This window comes from Mytilus californianus, unplaced genomic scaffold, assembly GCF_021869535.1.
Source record: "Mytilus californianus isolate M0D057914Y unplaced genomic scaffold, xbMytCali1.0.p SCAF_4, whole genome shotgun sequence".
Lineage (NCBI taxonomy): Eukaryota > Metazoa > Mollusca > Bivalvia > Mytilida > Mytilidae > Mytilus > Mytilus californianus.
In genome coordinates, this window is record NW_026262690.1 from 65,511,969 (window position 1) to 65,533,534 (window position 21,566).

Here is a 21,566-nt window from a genome sequence, read left to right on the forward strand (position 1 = left end):
GATGACACCTCCTTTGATTTGAGTTCCATTGATGCATTTTAATTAGCTTGTTTGTTTTTACAACATTACTGTTACTACATGTGTTAATTATCAATTAGGCTGATCATCTCATAATTAAATTGAAATAACTAATTAAGTTTATGTGTGTTTTTGATTGCCAATCAATGAGTTAACTGATTGTATCATGTGTTTGAAATATAAATAACAAAAACTAAAATTATTTTTTTTTTTTAAATACCTCTGATGATGATTTTTACGAATCTAGTCCAGTTGCTAAATAACATTTCTAACATTTATTAGAAAACACAGTCACATAAATAGATACAGTCAATAAATAAATGAATAACACATATCTTTGCTTTTCTAGCTAGAAAACTGCTGTGAAAATATAATAAGTGGTCCCAGTAGTCTTTCAAACTACCTGCATTGACATTGCCAATATAAATGGTCCGAGTTGCCATTCAAACTGGTTTGAGTTGTTGTCTTTTAAAGTTGTCAGTGTTGTCTTCAAAAGTGGTAAAAGTTGTCTTTAAAAGTGGTCCAAGTTGTCTTAAAATTGGCCAAAGTTCACTTGGTTCGACTTGTCTTTTGTTACGAGTTGTCATGTATGCCATATTATAGTCCAGAAAGGGGTCACAGCAAAAAATTAAAATAGCCTTTCAAGATGTCATAATTATTTGGACTAGTAGTGATGTCTTAAAAATATCCACATCAAAATACAGGAAAGTTTTAGGCTTTTAGAGACACAAATACTTTGATATTTTATGTCTCTACTCTAGGTACTGCCAGACATTGGTACTTTCCTAAATGCACAGATTTACCTACACTTAGAATAATTTTGAGGTGTTAATACAACCATTTTAGTCAATAGTTCTCCAGCCCAAATTTAAAATTATACAATCTATGCGTGGGTCAATAAAATTTTCAGTTTGTTCCTTATATATTAAATTCTTATCAACTCTTTGACCATTCCATTATGCAGCTTCATCAACCTGGAGCTCGCCTCTCATCATTGCAAATAACCTAAAGCTAACATGGGCTCTGAGTTACCTTTCTTGAATACGGAATACGCAAAAAGGGGGATAATGCAATAATTTATTATTGACCAATGAGATTAAAGGGAACCAGATTCAAAGAGAAAAATGGCCGACCTGGATTAATGACAATGTAGCTCTGTTTATTAACTGTGTATTCCCTTATCTGATGATTGGTTTACAAATGAATCTAAACCATGAGGCATATTAACTGCATAGAGAACATTGACAATTTAAGAGCATTAATAAAACAGGATTTACGAGAGCTCGGCATAAAACTTCCAAAGGGGAAAAAGTTGAAAAAGCAGTCCCAATACACAAAACAACACGCTCAACAGGTTGCTATTTTATATGTAAAAAATGCGCTTAAATTCATCATTCTGTAATACATCTTTAATTAAATCAGCATAATTTCGGCTGAATAATAACACATGTAAAAGCCTAGTGAAAAGTCCGATTTATACAACCTTTTGATTTTCTTGGATGTGGAGGAACGAGTAGAATTTAGGAAATTTATATCCTGGCCTGGTTAGAACTTAAAATTGATTATATTCAACACCAGGAAAGAAAAAAAAATAATCCTCTGCCTCACTATTTATTGCATTTAATAAATTTCAGGGCTCAAAATAATTTTAGTTATCGTCTGACGTCTGGTACTTGACGGCTTGAGTCAGACAATTTAAAACTTTGCAATTTAATTGTCAGGTTGTCCTGCTGTTTTATGGCCAGTCAACAAGAAATATTGTGCAATGTTTCAACTGAGAATGAAGCTTTATTTATTTTTATAAATTGCAAATTTTGTTTAATTCACATTTCTGATGTGTTAACAACCCATTATACCTTCATTTTCACAAACTATTCTGGTGATGCATGTGTAACAGGAGGGTCGGGTGTCTTTGCGTCACCGTTCCCCTCGTGTATATTTAGGTACCGTAAATTGCTGACAAAACACCAATGAACTTTGACCTCAACCAGTGTAAGCGTAAATATTCTAATCCTTTAACCCAAATACGATAGATGATGGATGCCTTTACTGAATTTCGACGATGAATATATACCACAATGTTTTGTACTAGCAATTCAGGTTTCAAATTCGATCCTCTGGGAGACTGTGTTATGGCAGAGAAGACTCAGATTTATTTGAGTTCAGATACTTTATATACTAATAACATAAATCAACATATAACAATCAACAAGTGTAAACGAGATCCAAAATCAATAATATATATCAAAAAGACAAAAGAAACTGAAAAGTTTTCAATAAATGTAACCCAACTTCAATGTATCAGTATTTTGTAAACAAAAATAGAGCCCCAAACAGATCAAAGTATGTAAAAATAAACTTATTTATTTCTATATGTATATATTGAATTTAAACAAATAAGGAATGTAGCTGTCTAAGGCCATGGAAAAATGAATGTTGGTTTACCCTAACGTGAAAATTTTTGAAGCCCGTCAGGCAGGAACCATTTTTAATTTTATTTTATTTTTTGGTGAACAATCAGTTTCGCTATACAGAGAATGTTGTTGTTAATCTGACAATAAATTTTTGTTTTACATTCTATATTGTGGTATAAGCTAATTGAAACTAAAGATATGATAATTAAGCAATGTTGAAACACTTAAGAGATTATCAGACAATTTTGAAAAGCATCATCGAAAGATAGTCAAAAGAAACCCTTCTTTTTTCATCTGCAAAAAAAAGATTTAACCTGGAGGGTAAATACAGACCCGGCTGTGTTAGGGGAAACGAACAATCATTTTTGCATGGCCTAAATATTAGTGTTGGAATATCGGAACACCACCTTAATGGAAAAGTCAAGTGCACCGCGAACACGTGGTCGAATATGACTCATTAATAGATTTACGTAAAAGTTATTCAATTTGATAGTAAAATTAAAAGAACACACTGCGGTGAATACAAAAGCGACAGGCTGAAGTTTTCTAATATAAAATCCTACATTTTTAATTTAAATCATTATTTAGGCTCATCTTAGACTACTTGTATGACGGACAATATTTAATCAACAGTTCTAAAGGTTGACAAAAACTCAGATCTATATTAAGAGAGGAGAGAGAAGTAGTCCTTACTGAAGTCATTGGCCAAGAGACCAATTTTACTTCGAATCAGCCGCTTTTATACCACCGTTGACCAATGAAATTAATAAGTCAAGTTGTATTTATTTGACCCGAAACTAGATAATGAAAATCGTGGTAACAGACATCATTTGGAATATGTGCCAATATGGATGACATAAAAACATTTTAGAACTTCAAAGTGAAAAATCGGAACTGTCAACTTAATAATTCAATTTTATAACATCCAAAAATATGTACGACAAAGTTAAAATAAATGGTAAGTGACAAACGTTTCTCATTCTAACATGAACACGGTCTATATAAACATGATAAATGAAGTTATTTTTAAAAGTTTGCCAACATTAAGTTTACCTGCAAATTTATCAGAATAAATAGACTGAAAAAAACAATCCCGCTACACCTGCATAATGTTTGATGTATGTATGCTCTGTATGTTCCTCCTTTTGCTATGTTTTTAAATTGTGTCTGTCCGAGTTCAATATTTTCTTAATCTGTAAAACCGAAATGTATAAAATTCAACCCTCACAATGTGGAACAGGGCTTCGGAATTTTTTTGAAAATGCACTTACCCATGGGAAAGTGATCTTACAATTCTACTTTCCCGCATCAGTTTTCACTTTCCCGTTCTTATTTTTTTTTAAAGTCTGAAAAAAAGCTTGATATATGAACAATTAAATTCGCCCAACCATTTCCCCTTAAACTGACGAACCCATTTTTCATGGTCATACCGACTGTCTCTGTCCTTTTTATCAATTTCATCAGGTTTGATTACATTACTGTTTAAGTCTAATAATTTCCGTTTCTTTTGTGAATCGTTGGAGATAAAATATTTTTGCAAACTCATGGCTTCATGACCTCCATTACTGTTTACTGATAATAACTACATGTAACTACCGCTGTAAACGCTAGGAAACAAGTGATTACTTTAGTGAACCAGTTTATAAACTGGATTTTGTCCAATAATCGACTTGGTCAAACAAGAATAAGACGCACCGGAAAGTACCACGTAAAGACAATTTACTTACCCGGCTGGAAACAGGTACATGTACCTGCATTTTCGTTTACCTGACGATTTTTTTACTTTCCCCGGGAAACGGGAAATGGGAATTCCAAAGTCCTGGTGGAGGTTTATTACTGGGGCCAAACCGCAAGCACTTGTTTCTATCCATGGGAAGGTTGACTATCCATATGTAATAGGTGACTAACAAATGTCAGGACCGTCTCCTCTTAGGACAATTTTTGTTACCTTAAACCAGGGCTTCCAAAACGGTCATATATTCCGGACTTGACCGAAACTTTCATAAAAAGACCGGCTGCTCTCAGCCTCAAACGGTCAAATAGAATTGGTGTGCCACATTTTGTTATTCAAGGCATTTTCATGAAACGGTCATTTCAATTTTTACCAACTATCGATCGATAAAAATGTCCGTTTGGGGCTTTGGGCATGTCCGTTTGGGCATTTTAGTTTATAATTGTGGCAATCTATTTCACAAAGATATTTCGGTCATAATTGGGTTTAATAAAACAGAAGCAGCATATTTCAGATACTTTGAAGTGTCTCAGTTAGTCTAATCCTCTGGGTACATAAATGTACGGCTTGGTCTTTAGCTTGTGTACATCAATAAAAAGTAGAAAAAACACGTTTTCTTTTATTTAAATAACAACAAGCTGTCAAACAATTATCCCTTCAATAAGTTATATTGAAGCCATAAATCATTCACTGATTACAGTTTTGTTACCTTTGATGAGGTGTCCTTAGCTTATCTTTATCAATAGAATTAATGATGCATAACAATGTACATAAAGGTAATCCGGTAAACGAGGTCAAACATGTAAGCGTGTATGGAACAACATCCTATTTAATTACGCTTTATAGATATTATTTTAAATGAGCATTCAGTTTTAAAAGTATCCTGATATTTAAAAGTTATTCTTCAAATAAGGATATTTATAAATGAATAAGTATGATATATATTATTTTATTTAATACTGTACATCGTGTTAAATACTGGGGTACTCTCAAGGGGAAAATTTACTAAAATATATAGGAAAAACCAATGGACAAATTTCAGTCAATAAATGATTTAACTAAGTTAAATGGTGCCGTGATCACTTCTAAATTATATCAAGAGAACAATGCCTGCTCCGAATTTATTCAGACAATTTCCGATGTTATAGAGAAAGAGGTGATGTCCGACGTAAAGTTAAGTCCCGCCGTGGGAATTATGATCGACTAAGGTGTAGTCTAGGTATTGACGCTTTAGATCAACTTATGAGGATAAGCTTAGTAGGTGTAGATGTTAAAGACTTTGACCCTGTTCCTGCTATCCGCAAATGGCAATCCGTTCGTAACCGCCATGTTTATCAGAACAATGCATTTAGCAAGCTCATGAATGTAAAATCTTTAATTAGACTAAATGAACTCTAATCTTGTGCTGTGATCTGTGCTTCTTTTCAATGTGCTCATTGTAATATTTATTGCGTGTGTTTGTCAGCATTGTGCTCTTCTGACATTTTATTGTCGTTATATGCTTACATAAAATATCATGTTGTTATTCATTAAATTATTTATCAACTGAGTATGTTTTTATTTATTCCTTATTTTCTAAATCAGGTTGGGAAATTGTACAAAGAAAAATGTTATCACTGTTCAGTAGATTTTACACGGTTTAAAACAATATCCTTCATCGGGCCTCCTCAATGTTATCTATAAATACCGCATCAGTTGTAAAAGTCACGTGGTCAGGTAATCAATACACAAAAAGAAAAGTATCACGTGTATTGATGATCAAGTTGTACTGCAATTAAAGCCAACATCAACAGTTTCAAATAAGATGGCCTTAATTTACAAAGTGTTAAGTACTCACAGAGAGAAGATAGATTATATAAACAGAAACAAAAACATGAGAACAGTCAGGTACTGAAGCTGATTGATGCAATGATGGTTACTGTATTACGATACACAGAAAAATGACACAATACCGAGGATAATATTTTATTTATTTTTAGAATGAAGAAAACAAAACAGTTATAAATAATTTTATTGCATATAACACTACTAATTATTTGGACACATATATAAATTTATGCATCCTCTCAGTTACATTTAAGTATCCAGCTGATCATTGACCGTCAAAAATATTTCTTTGAAAAATGTCCGGCTGTCGTCAGGAAATTTTGGAAGCCCTGCCTTAAACTTAATGCAAAAAATCCCTACCTTAAATGAATCTATTCATTGAATATTTTCCTTTAACTCTAAACAAATTTTATATCCCCCTCAGTGTTCCTCTTCATGGTACATTTGTAACTATTATTCATTAAACCGTGGTGTAAACTTGACCTACTAAATTTCTTATTGACAAATGAAATTATTATTATGTCTCTCTTATACCAAAATGTCAGCTCTGCAACGTACATGTGTTGTAAATAAACTTGATTTCTATGACATGCAAATGACCCAGGCTAAAAGATACTGGTATCTTATAAACCTATAAGACGGGAAGAGTACATGTTCTTACTTTAACAAAAAGTTAAATGTTTAATTATATAATCATGATAATAGTGATAATGTAAGAAATAAGTTTTTGTTATAAGACTAAATATAAGCAGCAAATGAAATGTCAATCTATCTTTTTGCAGGAAAATGCTGAAAATAATGGAGTATTTGAAAATTTACTTGCACAGGTTGCATGTGTCCACATACCTAACTGTGGATATGTGCCAAGGTAAGTGAAAAACCTCTTGTAACCTGTGGGTATGACATGTATTAGTAAGGATTCATTTTATTTTTTAAAATAAACACTAACATCATCCATTGTGACATTTATGATCTGTCAACATAGAATCGTCATGTTTCCTTTAAAGACAACACAAGTACATTGTACTTGGAAGTAAAATTTATAAGTTTTCCAAGATGCAATATGTGAAGCCCTTCCATGCAAACAGTTAAGTTTGTAAATAAAGATTCTCTGCAAAATAGACCTATGACAATTTTTGAATACAATCTTTTTGTTTATTACAAAATGAAAATATTAAGATAGCAGACATGTTATGACAAAAAAATTTTCACTTCTGTACTATGAATAAATTTATTTTGTAAAAAATGTTTCTGTACTATCAACAAAATTATTATATTTATATTTACCTGTGTACGTTACTTTATTTAACACCATTTTGTCCTAGGTTAAAGTTGTCTTTTTGACATTGAAACATCTTTTTTATTTATATTGTGTCATAGATCAAACTTATTCGTTCAGTGTATATTTACTTGTTTTTGTGTATTGTCTTTTTGATCGAGTTAAGCCATTTCAATTGATATTTTATTGTGTGTCTTTTTATGTTGTAATGTTACACCACTGTTAGAGTGAAGGTTGGCGCCTGTTAAAACTTTTAAACCCGCTGCATTTTTATGCACATGTCTAAGTCGGGAGCCTGTTGTTCAGTGGTTGGTGTGGTTCATAAGTGTTTCTTGTTTCTCGTTTTTTATATAGATTAGACCGTTGAATTGTTTTACACTAGTCTTTTTGGGGTCCTTTATAGCTTGCTGTGCGGTGTGAGCCAAGGCTCCGTGTTGACGGCCGTACTTTGACCTATAATTGTTTAATTTTTACACATTCAGACATTGTGACTTGGGTGGAGAGTTGTCTCATTGGCACTCATACCACATCTTCTTATCTATATGAAGGTCTAGTATAAACATGATATATCTACTTCAAAATATGTTAACAGGTATATCAACTCATTTTATGATGGATTTTTCTTACTGGTATACAACTAATGTACATTGTGATTTATTTTAGGGACCTTCAATTCAAACACCAATGAAAGTTAGATAATTTCATATACACTTCATAGTCTATAATTAAAAAAAACATACTTTCACATTAGATAAAATGAAATCCATTTTTCATTGGGTTTGTTTGAGGAATAAAACTTCAAAAGTTTGTATACATTGTTTCCACAAAATTTCTATTAGTTTCTTTTTAATGCATTCACTTTGAACATACTTTGAAAACACTACAAAGGCCTTAAAAGTATTTTTCAACATCAGCATAACAATAATATAGATCTGTAGTGTTAATGATTGAAAGTTGCAGATTTCATTTTATTTTTAGATTTTTGGTAGATGCTGCAGATATAATTAAAAAGAATATTGACCAAGAGGGTTTATTTAGAAAGTCTGGAGCTGTTAGCAGGATAAAGGAATTGAAAGTGTGTATAACTTATTTTTTTAAATAATGATTCAATAACATAATTATTCAGAAGAAAATTGTTTCTGTTTTTACATGTAGTTAATCATCTGCACTAGCCAATGGTTACGATCCCACACCTTCCTATTCACCCTTGGGGAATTAAGTCAGAGTTTCCGATCCATAAGGTGTTGATTTCCATTTGTTGCAGTTGTAACTGGCTACGTTTAATCAAAAAGCTCCATTAAGAGGAACACATGTAAATGTAGAAAATGTAAATAAATAATTGCGACTTCAGATTGTGCCACAAGCCTTTACCCCCCAAACATTGACAATAGTTAGTAACACTTTTAAAGTTCTTTAAAATCATCTGATTGCAGTTCTTGGGTATGTACCTCATGCTAATAATGGAACATCAATGTATATACACAGTTTGTGCTTTACAAATTTAAAATTTGTAATCACTGAACACAGTCATAATTTACACCTCAATGTAAAATAGTACAAGTCCTCTCATTGGTCAAAAAGATGCAGTGTAGTCAAATTGGGAGTGACTTCTATCTTTCACTAAATGATACACTACTGTCTTCACAAATTTTGTCTTAATCTGGCAAGGGTGAAGAGGGCAGGAACGTAACCCTTGTCTAGGGAAGATGGTAGTTAATATGGTGTGTTTTATACTGATTATGAAATGAAAGTTTGAATCTTGTCTTGGACAAAAATATAAATAATTGTGTGATTATACTTTTACATGACCATGCAATAAAAAGGTACAGATCTGTAAATTTAACTGTCAAAAAGTGATATTAAATGGAACTGCTAACCTGAAAGAGCATTTAACTTTTTTAAACCTTTTGTAGATAGTACAAGTACATATACATACATGACATATGGGCCCGGCCAGTATAGCAGACATAATAATTAATTTTTTGTTACATTCAATAGGAAAAGATAGAAAAGGGAGAAGATTTGGGTAGTGCTAATATTGTAGATGTCACAGTCCTTATAAAGCAGTTCTTCAAAAGCTTACCAGAACCACTATTTACTAGCACCTATCATGATGCTTTCATACGATGTATACAGCTACCCAACAAGGATGATTCTTACAGGGCTTTGTTATTGCTATGTCTTTTACTTCCTGGAGAACACATAAGTACAATACGATATATGATGAGCTTGCTCAAACTTATTTCAGAACACTCTGACAAAAATAAGATGGATGCTACAAACTTATCTGTTGTGTTAGCTCCGAACTTTCTCTATTTGAATAGTAAAAGTGAAAAGATGAACTCTGTGGAAGAGAAACTTCTGCAGTTTCAGACCTCTGTTGTTGAAGTGCTAATTCGTAATGCTGAAGAGATTGGTTTTATATCAGACAGTTTATATGAACGTACCTTGCTTATGACTGAAGTATTTGGAACAGATGATGAGTTAGATGCTAGCTCTGAAGCTTTAGAGGAATCAAGAGATTGTAAAAAGAAAGAGAAGAAAAGAAAAAGAAGTGGATCTTTTACAGGCAAGGGAAATAAAACATTTTCTCGATGCAAAAAAGGTTGGGAATTATTTTTTGGCATGGAATGCATGAAATTGAAAGTACAACGTTAAGACTTTGTTCCCACATGCATGTGGATATAGTTCTGGAGAATGGATATGAAACCTGACAAATGCAATGACTTGGTGATAACTGTATATTTTAAATCCAATTTCTTTACCTTTTCTTTTCCTTTTTTTTTAGTTTCTACGTAAATAGTTCCTTAATATCTCTAAAGATCCATTATCACTCAGGGGTACTACTTAAACAAGTGATTTTGGCTGTGAAATATTAAAAATTTTCACAAAAATAGACACAGACTTTTTAAAATCACTAAAACAAGTAATTTGAGAAGTTAAAATGAAATCACTTCAACAAGTGTTTATAACATTTTCTTGATATCTTTCCCACAAGCTTGCCTTTTTTATTGGTAAAAAGACAAGAATTCCATTGAAAAAACAACTATGTACATGCAGAAATTGTCTTTTGCTTGATTAGCCTGTCAGTTTTTACAGTTTATTTAAAATATGCAAAAACTGGAATAATTTGTAGATCAGGACATAACCTTGAAGTAGATCATTATAACTCTAAAGAAAACCAATCAGGTTACCTAATATTGTTGACCTTTGTCTGATAGTAAGAGTAGTTAATGAATATTTGATTATAGAAAAATTCCCAAGAGTACTTTTAAAAGCTTTAGCGCACTAACTTACTGTCCAAGCGCACTGGTGAAATTGATATACAAAAGAAAGGGATAATTAGTTCTATGTAGGAAAATTATAGAAAAGTTTGTCAAAATATGGAAAATCAATGAAATAAGCATTTGAAGATCAAAGGAAACACCAAAATCACTTAAATAGGTGATAACTGAAATAAAATGACTATATATACATGATATAAGTTGTAAAATGTGAGTTCTTTTTTGATGGTAGACACATATACTTCATGTTACCTGATACTTTGAATTATGAGTTTGGGTATGCTTAGCACGACAACACATGCAACTTCTTGCTAAAATCATAGCTTCTTATGCCAGGTTGCATGAGAGTCTACCTTTCCTATAATCAGAGGAATTTTTGCTTTCATCATTTTTAAGAAAAGTCCATGAAAAAATTCTTGCTTTTAATTTAAAAACACCTCACAAATTAAAAAGTTCACAAGCTAATGAGATTTTAAATACAATAAGAAACAAGTCCTCTTTGATTTTTCATTTGGGTTGGTTAAAAACAGCCATCCAAATTTCTAATGCTTTTCTGCAAAAGAAAAAAAAAGAAATATTAAGTAAAAGATCATATTTTATTTTTATATTGTGCTCTATAAACATGATAAATAATTAAAGTCATATGTTTTTGTTTTGAAAATACAGGTATAGTTAGTACCATAGCCCAAAGTATAACTAAGTGGAGACGGAGCACTGATGGTAAAACTAACAATGTCAGTAACTTAAGTCAGGCCAGCAACATCAGTGATTATAGCCATGTCAGTACTAAATGTAACAAGAGCACAGCGGTCCATGAGGATCCACAACAACCTGTAGATCTTTCAGCAGCTACACCAGTTGTGATGAGGAAACGTAAAGCATCTGGGGATGTAGTGGCTTTCTCTACATCTAAAAAGTAAGAACTTGAATATGTTACATCTAAGGTGTGTTTGAACAGATTCTTTTTTTTAAGGGGCATATAATAATTCAGACGTAAAACTGTCAAAATTTTACCAGTTATGAAAAATTGACAATAACAAACTGTTCACATCTACCATGTATTCTCCAAGAGCCTCATCTGTATTAAACTAAATCACAGTGAAAGCAGTAGAAAATAGTTATTTGGCAATTATTACTTTTCAATGGGTATTGATTTCATTTCCTAAAAAAAATAGACCCTTTACAAAAATGTCCAACCCTACATTAATTAGACACTCCGATTCAATTTATTGTAAAACATAAGGAAGCTAATGATTGCAAAGCCCATCAAATTTGGCGTTGGTAGATTCAAATTACTCCTACTTCAGTCCAGTATACACTAAAATACATCTGTGCAAAAGTGCTTTGTTTGAATATGTTGTCTGCTTGGAGTGTGTCATATTATGTCTGTTATATTCAACTTTACATTGATAGACTGCAGTAGCATATTTCAGTACTATATCTTGCTTCCACCTTATATAGGTCAAGATTCATTCTTAATACCTTTTAACTTTTTTTGATGCAGTTTCATTTATGAGTCTTTTGTGTACAAATTTATAGGATAGGTTACTTTGACAAGTTTTTTTTTCTCTATGCTACTGGAACTCCATTGGTTAATTAAGTGTGAGTCTTAAGTTACAGAATTTGGTCTTGTATTGTCCTAGTTTTTTGGGTCCTTCAAACATTAATGTGATGAATATAATTAACAGTCTTTTACTAAAGGATGACACTGTTTTACTTTCAAAGTCATATTCTTTTGTAATATCTATAAAGTACAGATTTTCCGCACACTCTCACCATATATGTTTCCGATTTAAACATTCTTTTTCCTAATTCTGGTTAATGACAAACACAACTTTACCATTTTTTTTTTTTTTTATTTTGGCTAATATAAACGCACTTGAAGTGTTCTAGAATCAGTTACAAGCATTTTCAACTTCTAAATGATGATGAAAAACTGATTTTTCTATGAAAATACCTCAAACTATCACACCAGATTTGAAATTACTGGAGTTTAACTAAACGCTTTTAACAAGTGACAAAATGTATTTTCCTGAATTTCTGTGACAAAAGGAACAATGAACCGGTATGGACTATACACAGCTGGTTACAGTAATAGTTATCCTAAGATTGCATTTGGTTATCTAACAGATGCCCTGGGAGAACAACAATAAAGACCACGAATATTTCATCTAGATTATTACCAACAAACTCTTTTCCCCAAATTAAAGTGGGTTTCAGCAAACAAGTGCTTGAAGACAAGGAACACACATCTACACATAGATTATCTCTTGAATAAACAATGCTTTTTCATGTTATGAACTTCTACTTGCTGATTTTTTCCAAACTGCATTGCATCAACAGCTCTGTGTTTTAAAGACTCTTAAATGCAGATGTTGTATCCAAGAATGACTTGTAAAAATAAACATTTCTAATGTAAAATGTTGACCTATTTATAAGGTAAATACTCACTGTAGGATTTAAGTATCAACAAAATTCAAAACAATTTTTCTTGTTGAAGAAGACATGTTTTGTTCTATGTACAACCTAAAATCATTTGTTGAATATTTGTAGAAAAGCCATTTTACAGAATTTACCGCAAGGCTCAGCTTTACGAAATACACCATTTACACCTGCCACAGCACTCAGAAATATGGGTAAGCAATAGAGCTATTATTTGTTTTTAATAAAAGTAAGAATTAAAAAAGTTGCAGTATAAAAATATACATATTTACATGTATCTATAAGTTTATTTTTCTGAAACCTGGACAACAAGGGTATGAACATTAAGTATTATTGTAGAGTGTCCTCATAAACTGTGGTTAAAAATCATGTGGTCTCTTTATTGTCCACCCTAAATCACTACTGATTAGGTTTATAGTTATGGTCTCCAAGTTCTGTAAAATCGAGAATGGAATGGGAATGTGTCAAAGAGACAACTCGACCAAAGATCAGAAAACAGCTCAAGGCCACCCATGGGTCCTCAAAACAGCGAGAAAATCCTGAACCCCGAGGCGGGCTTTAGCTGGCCCCTAAATAAAACATGTATACTGGTTCAGAGAAAATGGACGTCACACTAAACTCCAAAACATATAAATGAACCAAAATTTAAAAAAAAACATACAAGACTATAAACAAAGGCTAGAGGTTCCTGACTTTGGACAGGCACAAAAATGTGGCGGTGTTAAACATGTTTTGTGAGATCTCAACCCTCCCCTATACCTCTAGCCAATGTAGAATAAACAAACACACAGCAATAAGCACAGTAAAACTCAGTTTAAAAGAATTCTGAGTCTGATGTTAGAATAGGTAACAGAAAAAACTAATCAAAATTCACACTGATCAACATAAATTAACAAAGGACTACTAGCAGTTACTGACATGCTAGCTCCAGACCTCAATTAAACTGGGACATTTGGCTGCAACATCATAATCTTATTGTGATTAACCTAAGAAACACTCTTTAAACCTCAAGAGTTCATAAGAGAGAGGTGCTTTTAAATTCATTGAACATTTAAGCAGAACTTGAAACTTTACTTCTGTGTTACAGTAGTTTGATTTGGAAACAGTTATAGACCTTGCATGGTAAATTAATTTTCAACTAAATAATTTTGTAGAATACACAATTACAAGGGCAGAGTATGTAGTATAACTTAAATTTTATTTTCAGATATAAAAAAGGGAAGCCTTGATACTCCTAGTATTGCCTTTAGCAACAGGGCCCAAGTAGCTTTCAGTGCCACACCTTCAACAAATGGAAAGGGATCAAGAAAGAGATTAAATTTGTTTAGTCCAGGCAGTATGAGAAAGAATAAGAAGTAAGAATTAATCCCTGTTCTCATTGGTATAGGTAGAAAAAGAAAGATACAAGTAGAGTATTGCAGTCATTTGTGCTCTATGACTATACATATGCATGAACTCTGGAAGTCACTTCTTATAACAACCATTAATTTAAAAGGAGTTTGGTTGAACTCTGTTATAACTAATATATTTCATTTCACTTCCACTCCTTACTTATTGCTTATTTTGCTTTAAAAAAACTTTTGTAACAAACATAAAATATTAAATATGTAAAACTCTAGGGTAGATTTTCTTGGGTCATGTGAGAATAGTGAAAGGAGAATTTGCTACTAATAATTCAATCTTTGGTGGTGTGATTTAAAGAGGTATTTATAGAGATTTTGTATGCCCTGCTTACAATAGAAGGGCAATTATTCTTGGTATAGCATTTTTCAGGCTCTGTCCAATTTCATGATATTGGATATTTTTTATTTACTATCAAATTAAAAAATGTACTTCATACTCTCATGCTTATTGTGTTTACCAATATTTACACTTATATATGTATAATCAGATACTGATTGGTTTACTAAGCAACATGGTGAGGCTACTAACAACATTAACTCTATATTTATATAATATACATTGTAGGAATGCTTCTGGTTCTAATATATCTGCTCAAAATGCTTTAAAGAAAGGAAAGCCTGCTGGTAAAGGTATATTTAGGAGACTTAGTGGAGGCAAAGGAGACAAGGTATTGTGTTCAACATGTTGAAACTATTGACTATGGCTTATTTCTACTTCTATTAGGATGAAATTAAGCTTTATATCTCATATTCAAATTATAAAAATTATATGGTAATTCTTTTGAAATTTTAATATGTCAGAGTTTTTTACTGGGTATTCTAAAGGGGGAAAAAAACTGTTATTAAATTGGCGAAGTATGACGGGTGGCTGTGAACAGTTTCCATGCAATAACTTATGAACTGTTCAACAAATAATTTTCAGATTGTAATATGATGATATTTATGACAAAATGGAGGTCAAGTTTGATGATGATGATTTTCCCTCTTACCGGTCAGGAGTTGTGGTCCTTGATATATTAGAAAATGGCACTTTATGTTATTTCCGTTCAATAACTTATCAACACACCTTCCGATTGTTTTCAAATTTTTATATTTTGTTACTGATGACAAAATGGAGGTTAAGTTCAATATTGACGATTTTCACTTCTACTGTTCAAGAGTTGTGGTCCTTAATATAGTGGTAAAATTGCACTTGTTGTTTTCGTTCAATAACTCATGAACCCTTATGAACAAATATGGGCACTAAATTTACTCTTTAAGTACAGACAAACCTGTGCACCTGGAAAAGTTTTAAGGCATGGCAGGAACTAGGTACATAAAATTTGAATGCATTTCATGTTTTAGAAAATTAAACACTTACCTGGAATTTGCGATTACTATTTTTTAAGCCTGCAGAAGGTGATAAAATAAACAAACACCTTGAGTTTCATTTGATATGGTCCTCATATTTACAAGGTTTAAATCAACTATTGTTGTGCATATATCTGTTGTCTATCTATTTCTTAGTTAATCAATACAATTCACTACAATTCTTTACATAGGGGAACATCTCTTAACATTTTTCAAAACTTATTTTTTTGGCACCTTTTGTTGGAATGAAGAAAAAAAGGAGTCTCAAAATCCAGAAAAGTTTATCATTTTCTTATACATAAAATGCATCTAGTTCCTGCCATGCCTTAAACTTTTCCAGGTGCACAGGTTTGTCAGTACTCAGAGTAAAATTTGTGGTGTAAATACGACCATATTAGCCAAAAGGTTATGATGAACCTTAAAATGTAATGGTACATGAATGTTATTCCAGAAACATAAATGGCATGCACTGATTATGATGGCTGCTTATATGTTTTTATAGAACAGCCCTTACTGTTCAACTCGATAAAACATTAAAGAAAAGGATTAAAGGCATGTATGTTGATCAAAGTAGTACATAGTTATATTCTTATAATTCCTCATTATTTTAAAATTCATAACCTTTATACTGATATGTCTTATGTTATTAAATTGTATTTTTTTTTCTTTCCAGGTTGAGTCTGAGTTCCCCCAATCTGAACAAGATCAGGTCGGACTTCGTTTAGCCAGTCCAAAATGTACGCCACCATCATCTGAAGAATCTGATGATCCTAACGAACAAGGATCACCTTTACCTGTTATTCTAAATCAATCAAACTCTTCACTTCCACCTACAGAACAATCTATTATGTCTGTCTGTGATGATCGTAACTCACTTAATGATGGTTTTATTATAGATGAAGATCTTGAAATGTCTCAAAATGATGCATCACATATTCGGAGAGACGAACCCAGACACTGTTTGTCAGATACAGCAATTATGTATGCTAATGATTCAACTTACAATAGTTCATTGTCACGTTCAATGTCACTAGACGCACAGAAAATTCGTTTAAGAAGGGGTCAACCTAATTCAGTTAAAACTGGTCTGTTACATGGGGAAAAAGAAAATGTTAAGAAATTGAGGAGAAGTTTTGGACTTGATAAATCAGAAATTGGAGAACCAGTTGCATTACTTATTCCGGACTTGCCACAGATTCAAAATGCTAAAGATATACGTTCTAATGGAGAATGCTTAGAAAAGGAGGAAAGTAAACAGATGGATAAAAATGAATGTGAGGGATCAGTTCGCATAGAATCAACATGTGATTCTACAGGCATGCTTGATAAAAAACATATGGATTCTAAAACATCTGAACAACCTGTAAACTGTGATAGTAACAGGCATGTGACAAACACAGTCAATGAAGAGGTCAACACCCAAATTAAATCAGATGAGTTGGTTTCAATCAGTCTTAAACCAAAAATACAGAACAGTACTAGCACAGATAGTTTATTAGTTGGGCAGGAAGACACTTTCAATAAATTGGAAAAGAAAACAATAGCACGTACATTGTCAACAGATAGTGGAAAGGGATCAATGTTTGATGTGTCAGAAGTTGGTGATGCAATAGGCACCACTAGTCCTTCAAGTCAGAAAATAGCCATTGAAGGGATGAAGAACACAATTAAACATAATTCAGAACAAGATTTAAAGAAGCCATTGAGAGCATTTGTTAGTAGATCTCAGAGTTTGTGTGAGCAACCTAAAAAGGCAATACCAAACATTACTCCAAACTTACAAATATCTATGGAGACTCACAAACTGTTATCCAGAGCAGGTTATCTTGCTTCTAAAACAACAATGTCAGAAGATGTTATGGTGATGGGTCCCCCTGCTCCTAAAATTAAACAGGCAGAGACAGTGATACCTAAACATGAAAGTATCATGGAGCTGCAGACACAGCAGAGGGGCAGAGTGGCTTCTACTGCCAGACAATTTGATTGTGATCATCGGGATGTTGCAGAAAGACACACATCCCCATACCGATTCCCTAATTCAACTTCAAGAAAACGGGGTGTGTCACCTATAAGGATTCCAACTATATTTGCCAAGAGTGATGAAGAAGCAGCTAAAATGAAGGATGTGGTCACAGTCACCCAGAAATCTGGGAAAGGGCAAGCCAAGTTACCCATATCCACTCTGTTGTTAAAGCCAACTGAAGATATTGCTGCCCCTTCTAACTCTGTGTCAGTACCTAATGGGGCAAAGCTGAAAAGGAAGCCTAGTATCTATTATACAGCTGATCATAGCAGGCTCAATGAATCTTCAATGTTGTTAGAAAAAGTAGTAGAGGATGAAAGTATGGACATTGATGTTTTTGAACCTGAAGTCGAGTCAGATAAAGAAAATAAAGATTCTCATTCTAGTGAGTCATTCCAGACCAATGACATTTGTACAGGAATTCTTGGTAATGAGAAGATAGAACATAAAGATGGAATGATTGAGAGTGAAAATTTGACACCATCTAACCCATCTAAGGTGCCTACAATCAAAATGCCACTTGCCACACCTCTAGCTGAGATGGTTGTTTTACGAACTGCTTCTGGAATGACACCTCGACATGTGATTAAGAAGACTAGATCACCAATTAAACCAGTTAAAAGACTTAGATCTCCTGGGTCACCTTGTAGGAACTCACCAAGGAAGCATTCACCTAGGACAAATAAACATCTTTTTAGTTCTATACCTTGTCATTTACAAGAAGAAATGAGTCCACTGTGATCTTTGCATGCGCTCAGTATATAGTAGAATAGATCATGTTTTATCTTATATGCCTTTCAGTTATCAAATGGTGCTATTATATGATAACTTTTTTTGAAATTACTGTTTGATTTGAATTGCAGATTTGAATTTTTTTATATCAATTTTATCAAGTTTGACTGATATATATTTTAAGACTTGTTTTAATGATTTTGTAAATCACAAGATGATAGTTTGAATCTTATGTATATTTTATACCATATTTAAATACTAGCTAACGGAAAGTTTTTGTTGATGAAATTTTATTATCGTGTGTTATCTGATAAATACTTTTATTACTAACATTTCTGTATTATGTTAAGAGCTTGAGGGCTTAGACTATATACTTTGTTAAGGCAGGAAACTCAGATCCTTGACATCTTTAAATAAGCAAATTTCTGAAAGTTGAAAAGAATGATTTGTTGCTATTTATTTAAGGTTTTTCATATTCGGTATTAATTTATATACCCCTTTTTATTCACAGTCATAGGTAAAGAAATAATTATAATTGGAAGTATTCATACATTCAGTGAAACCTTATATCTTTAAAAAGTCTGCACAACGTGATACTACATGTACCCATATATTATTTTCTAATAAGTAGCATAATTAACGATTGTAAAGCCATCTTAATTTAAGTGAAGTCATAAAGCATCATGAAGATGAAGAATGTTTTATGCATATGATGCCATTGAATATAGTCATATTGGTTTTTTTCCTTTGATCATCCCATGACAACAGTTCTTCATTACACACAAGGTATTCAAGTGAAAAATTGTGAATTAATTTCAGTGATTTACTGTGAAACAGGGTGATTGAAGGGATGTTTTGATTCAGTTTTGGCTATTCTGTTTAAATGAATCTGGCAGGGTAGGAAGGGAAGTTATATATTTTGAATTTGGTAGTGGGTCAATCATGCTTGTATGACTATTTGATGTTTGCAAAATTACCCAAAGAAAGTATGTTGGTTGTGGGGAGATTTTGGAACTCCCTTTCACTCTCAACAATCCATTTAAATGGAATAGTTCATAGCAAGTGTGATATGGAAATCCATAAAATGTTGCGATTTCCTTTCAAGATATGTGAATCTCTGCAACTTCGGTTTATTTTTATTCTTATGAAATACCTTAATATTGAGAAATTACCATCAGCCATGAAACTTTACAATGTAGGTGAATCGCTTTTGATTGCTCTACATTTTTTTCTGGGAAATCCCAGAGAAAATTGCATGAATGTGTTTATTATTTTTGAAATAAAATTTTGTACTGAACTGTGATAATCATATCTGTATACTCCAGCAGAGATAATGTTGCTTTATAATATATTTTGTCATTTAATATGAATATGGTATTGATTGCATTCTTTAGATTGTTTCTGTGGATTTATTCATGACTTTTCTAGACTCTGTGATTTACAGATTGACATAGTGTATTCTAAGATACTTGTCTTTGGTTGAAGGTTGTAAATTGACCTCTAGATGTCTTTATTTATTTTACATTGTTGGGTGGCTGTCATAGACCAATATCCACAATCTCCTTTTATTCATTTTTTTTTCATGCTAGGTGACTGCTTGGTCTTTAAAGTAAAGCAGTTTTTTAATGAGGAAAAAAAAGGGATGGTTCAGTCCATTTTCTAAATTTTAAGCTATCAAACAAGGCTTATCTTATGGTAAATATCTGTATGAATAAAGTGGTTTATAGACCATTTTATATCATTATTAATGGGTTTTATTTGGCCAAATGTTTTACAGAAATTTGTACTTTTAATTTTTTTTATTTTGAAGTTGAGATAGTACAAAAATAAAAATGAATAATTGAGGAGCCATGACAACACAGAAAAACTAGGTTAAAGTTTTTTTATGGAAATACATAGCTCATATGAATATTCTTGAATTTTGCATTCGCTAAATAATTCCAAGACACAAATACATCTCAAAACTATAAAAAATTTTGTCATTTTTTTAAACATTAAATTAAAGACATTTTCATGATCTAATACAGATTGTACAGTTTAGATATTGGGAATACCTATCTGCAGTTGTAATGCAAAATTTTACATGATTTTATGATACTTCTAATATAGGCCAAAGCAGGCCCTTGACATGTCTTTATGGAGAATATATCTTCTGGTTGTAACCTATAAAATGCATTATAGTAATGATTTGGCTATTTTATATATTATGATCTGCTTTCTTTCTTCTTTCTGTCTTTTTCTCCATCTTAATATGAAAAATATGTCTATGTTGTTGGTATCTGTAGAAAGTATATTTAAAAAAATAATGGGGCAGTTTTTGGAAATAATAACCTGCTTTCATTGCATGTTTTTCTTCTGTTTTTTTGTCATTTCATGAAATTTAAGAAATGTTCCTTCAGGACTGTTCTAGAAAATGATTCATTTGGGGGTCTTAGAAGACACTTATATTTAAAACTTACCGGTAAGTGAATAGTAGGGAAATAAAAAGTGTCATCAAAGATTCACATTGATTTTTTTTAAGGAGCATTCCTAATAGAAATTAATGTTTCTTGTTTTAGTTATAATTTTGATTATCAGTACATTGCAGAGAAGTTGCTTGTGACCATTTTCAAGATCACCAATCAGGCTTGTATGAAAATGAGTTGTATGGTTATGTACACGCAAGTAAGTCTTAAACTTGCTATAGAAATAGTGACATGATCAGCGTTTAATGTGTTTGTATTGTACAGCCATTAGGCAGATCTAGTTCATATTTATAAAAATTAATACATAACTAAATTTAAGGATTTTTATTGTAATTTCAATTATTTATTTTGTAAGTTGTGAGGGGATGGAACTATTTTCCTACAGAAGGTATTTATTGTATTATATTCTAAACTGATATAACAATTAAGTATTGCTTGATAACATTGTATGATAAGGGTAATAACATCAATGCATAATCATGTCAACCAGATTTGTAAATTAAACAAGAATACATACTCCAGATATTTATTTTCACTTATGAAAGAGTAACCAAAACACCAAGTCCAAAATGGTTTGAGCATGTCATATTACGGTTT

General features: G+C 32.1%; 1 protein-coding gene across 1 annotated transcript; it reads left to right on the forward strand.

Moving 5' to 3' along the window:
- Positions 1 to 1,144: 1,144 nt before the first annotated feature.
- LOC127738356 (uncharacterized) lies at positions 1,145 to 21,490 on the forward strand. Its single transcript, XM_052249562.1, has 9 exons — positions 1,145 to 1,372; positions 6,774 to 6,859; positions 8,249 to 8,345; positions 9,269 to 9,839; positions 11,221 to 11,470; positions 13,108 to 13,190; positions 14,204 to 14,351; positions 14,965 to 15,067; positions 16,423 to 21,490. Exons 1-9 carry the CDS (start codon positions 1,232 to 1,234, stop codon positions 18,511 to 18,513), a joined length of 3,570 nt encoding a protein of 1,189 aa, XP_052105522.1. The 5' UTR covers positions 1,145 to 1,231; the 3' UTR covers positions 18,514 to 21,490.
- The last annotated feature ends 76 nt before the right edge of the window (positions 21,491 to 21,566 follow it).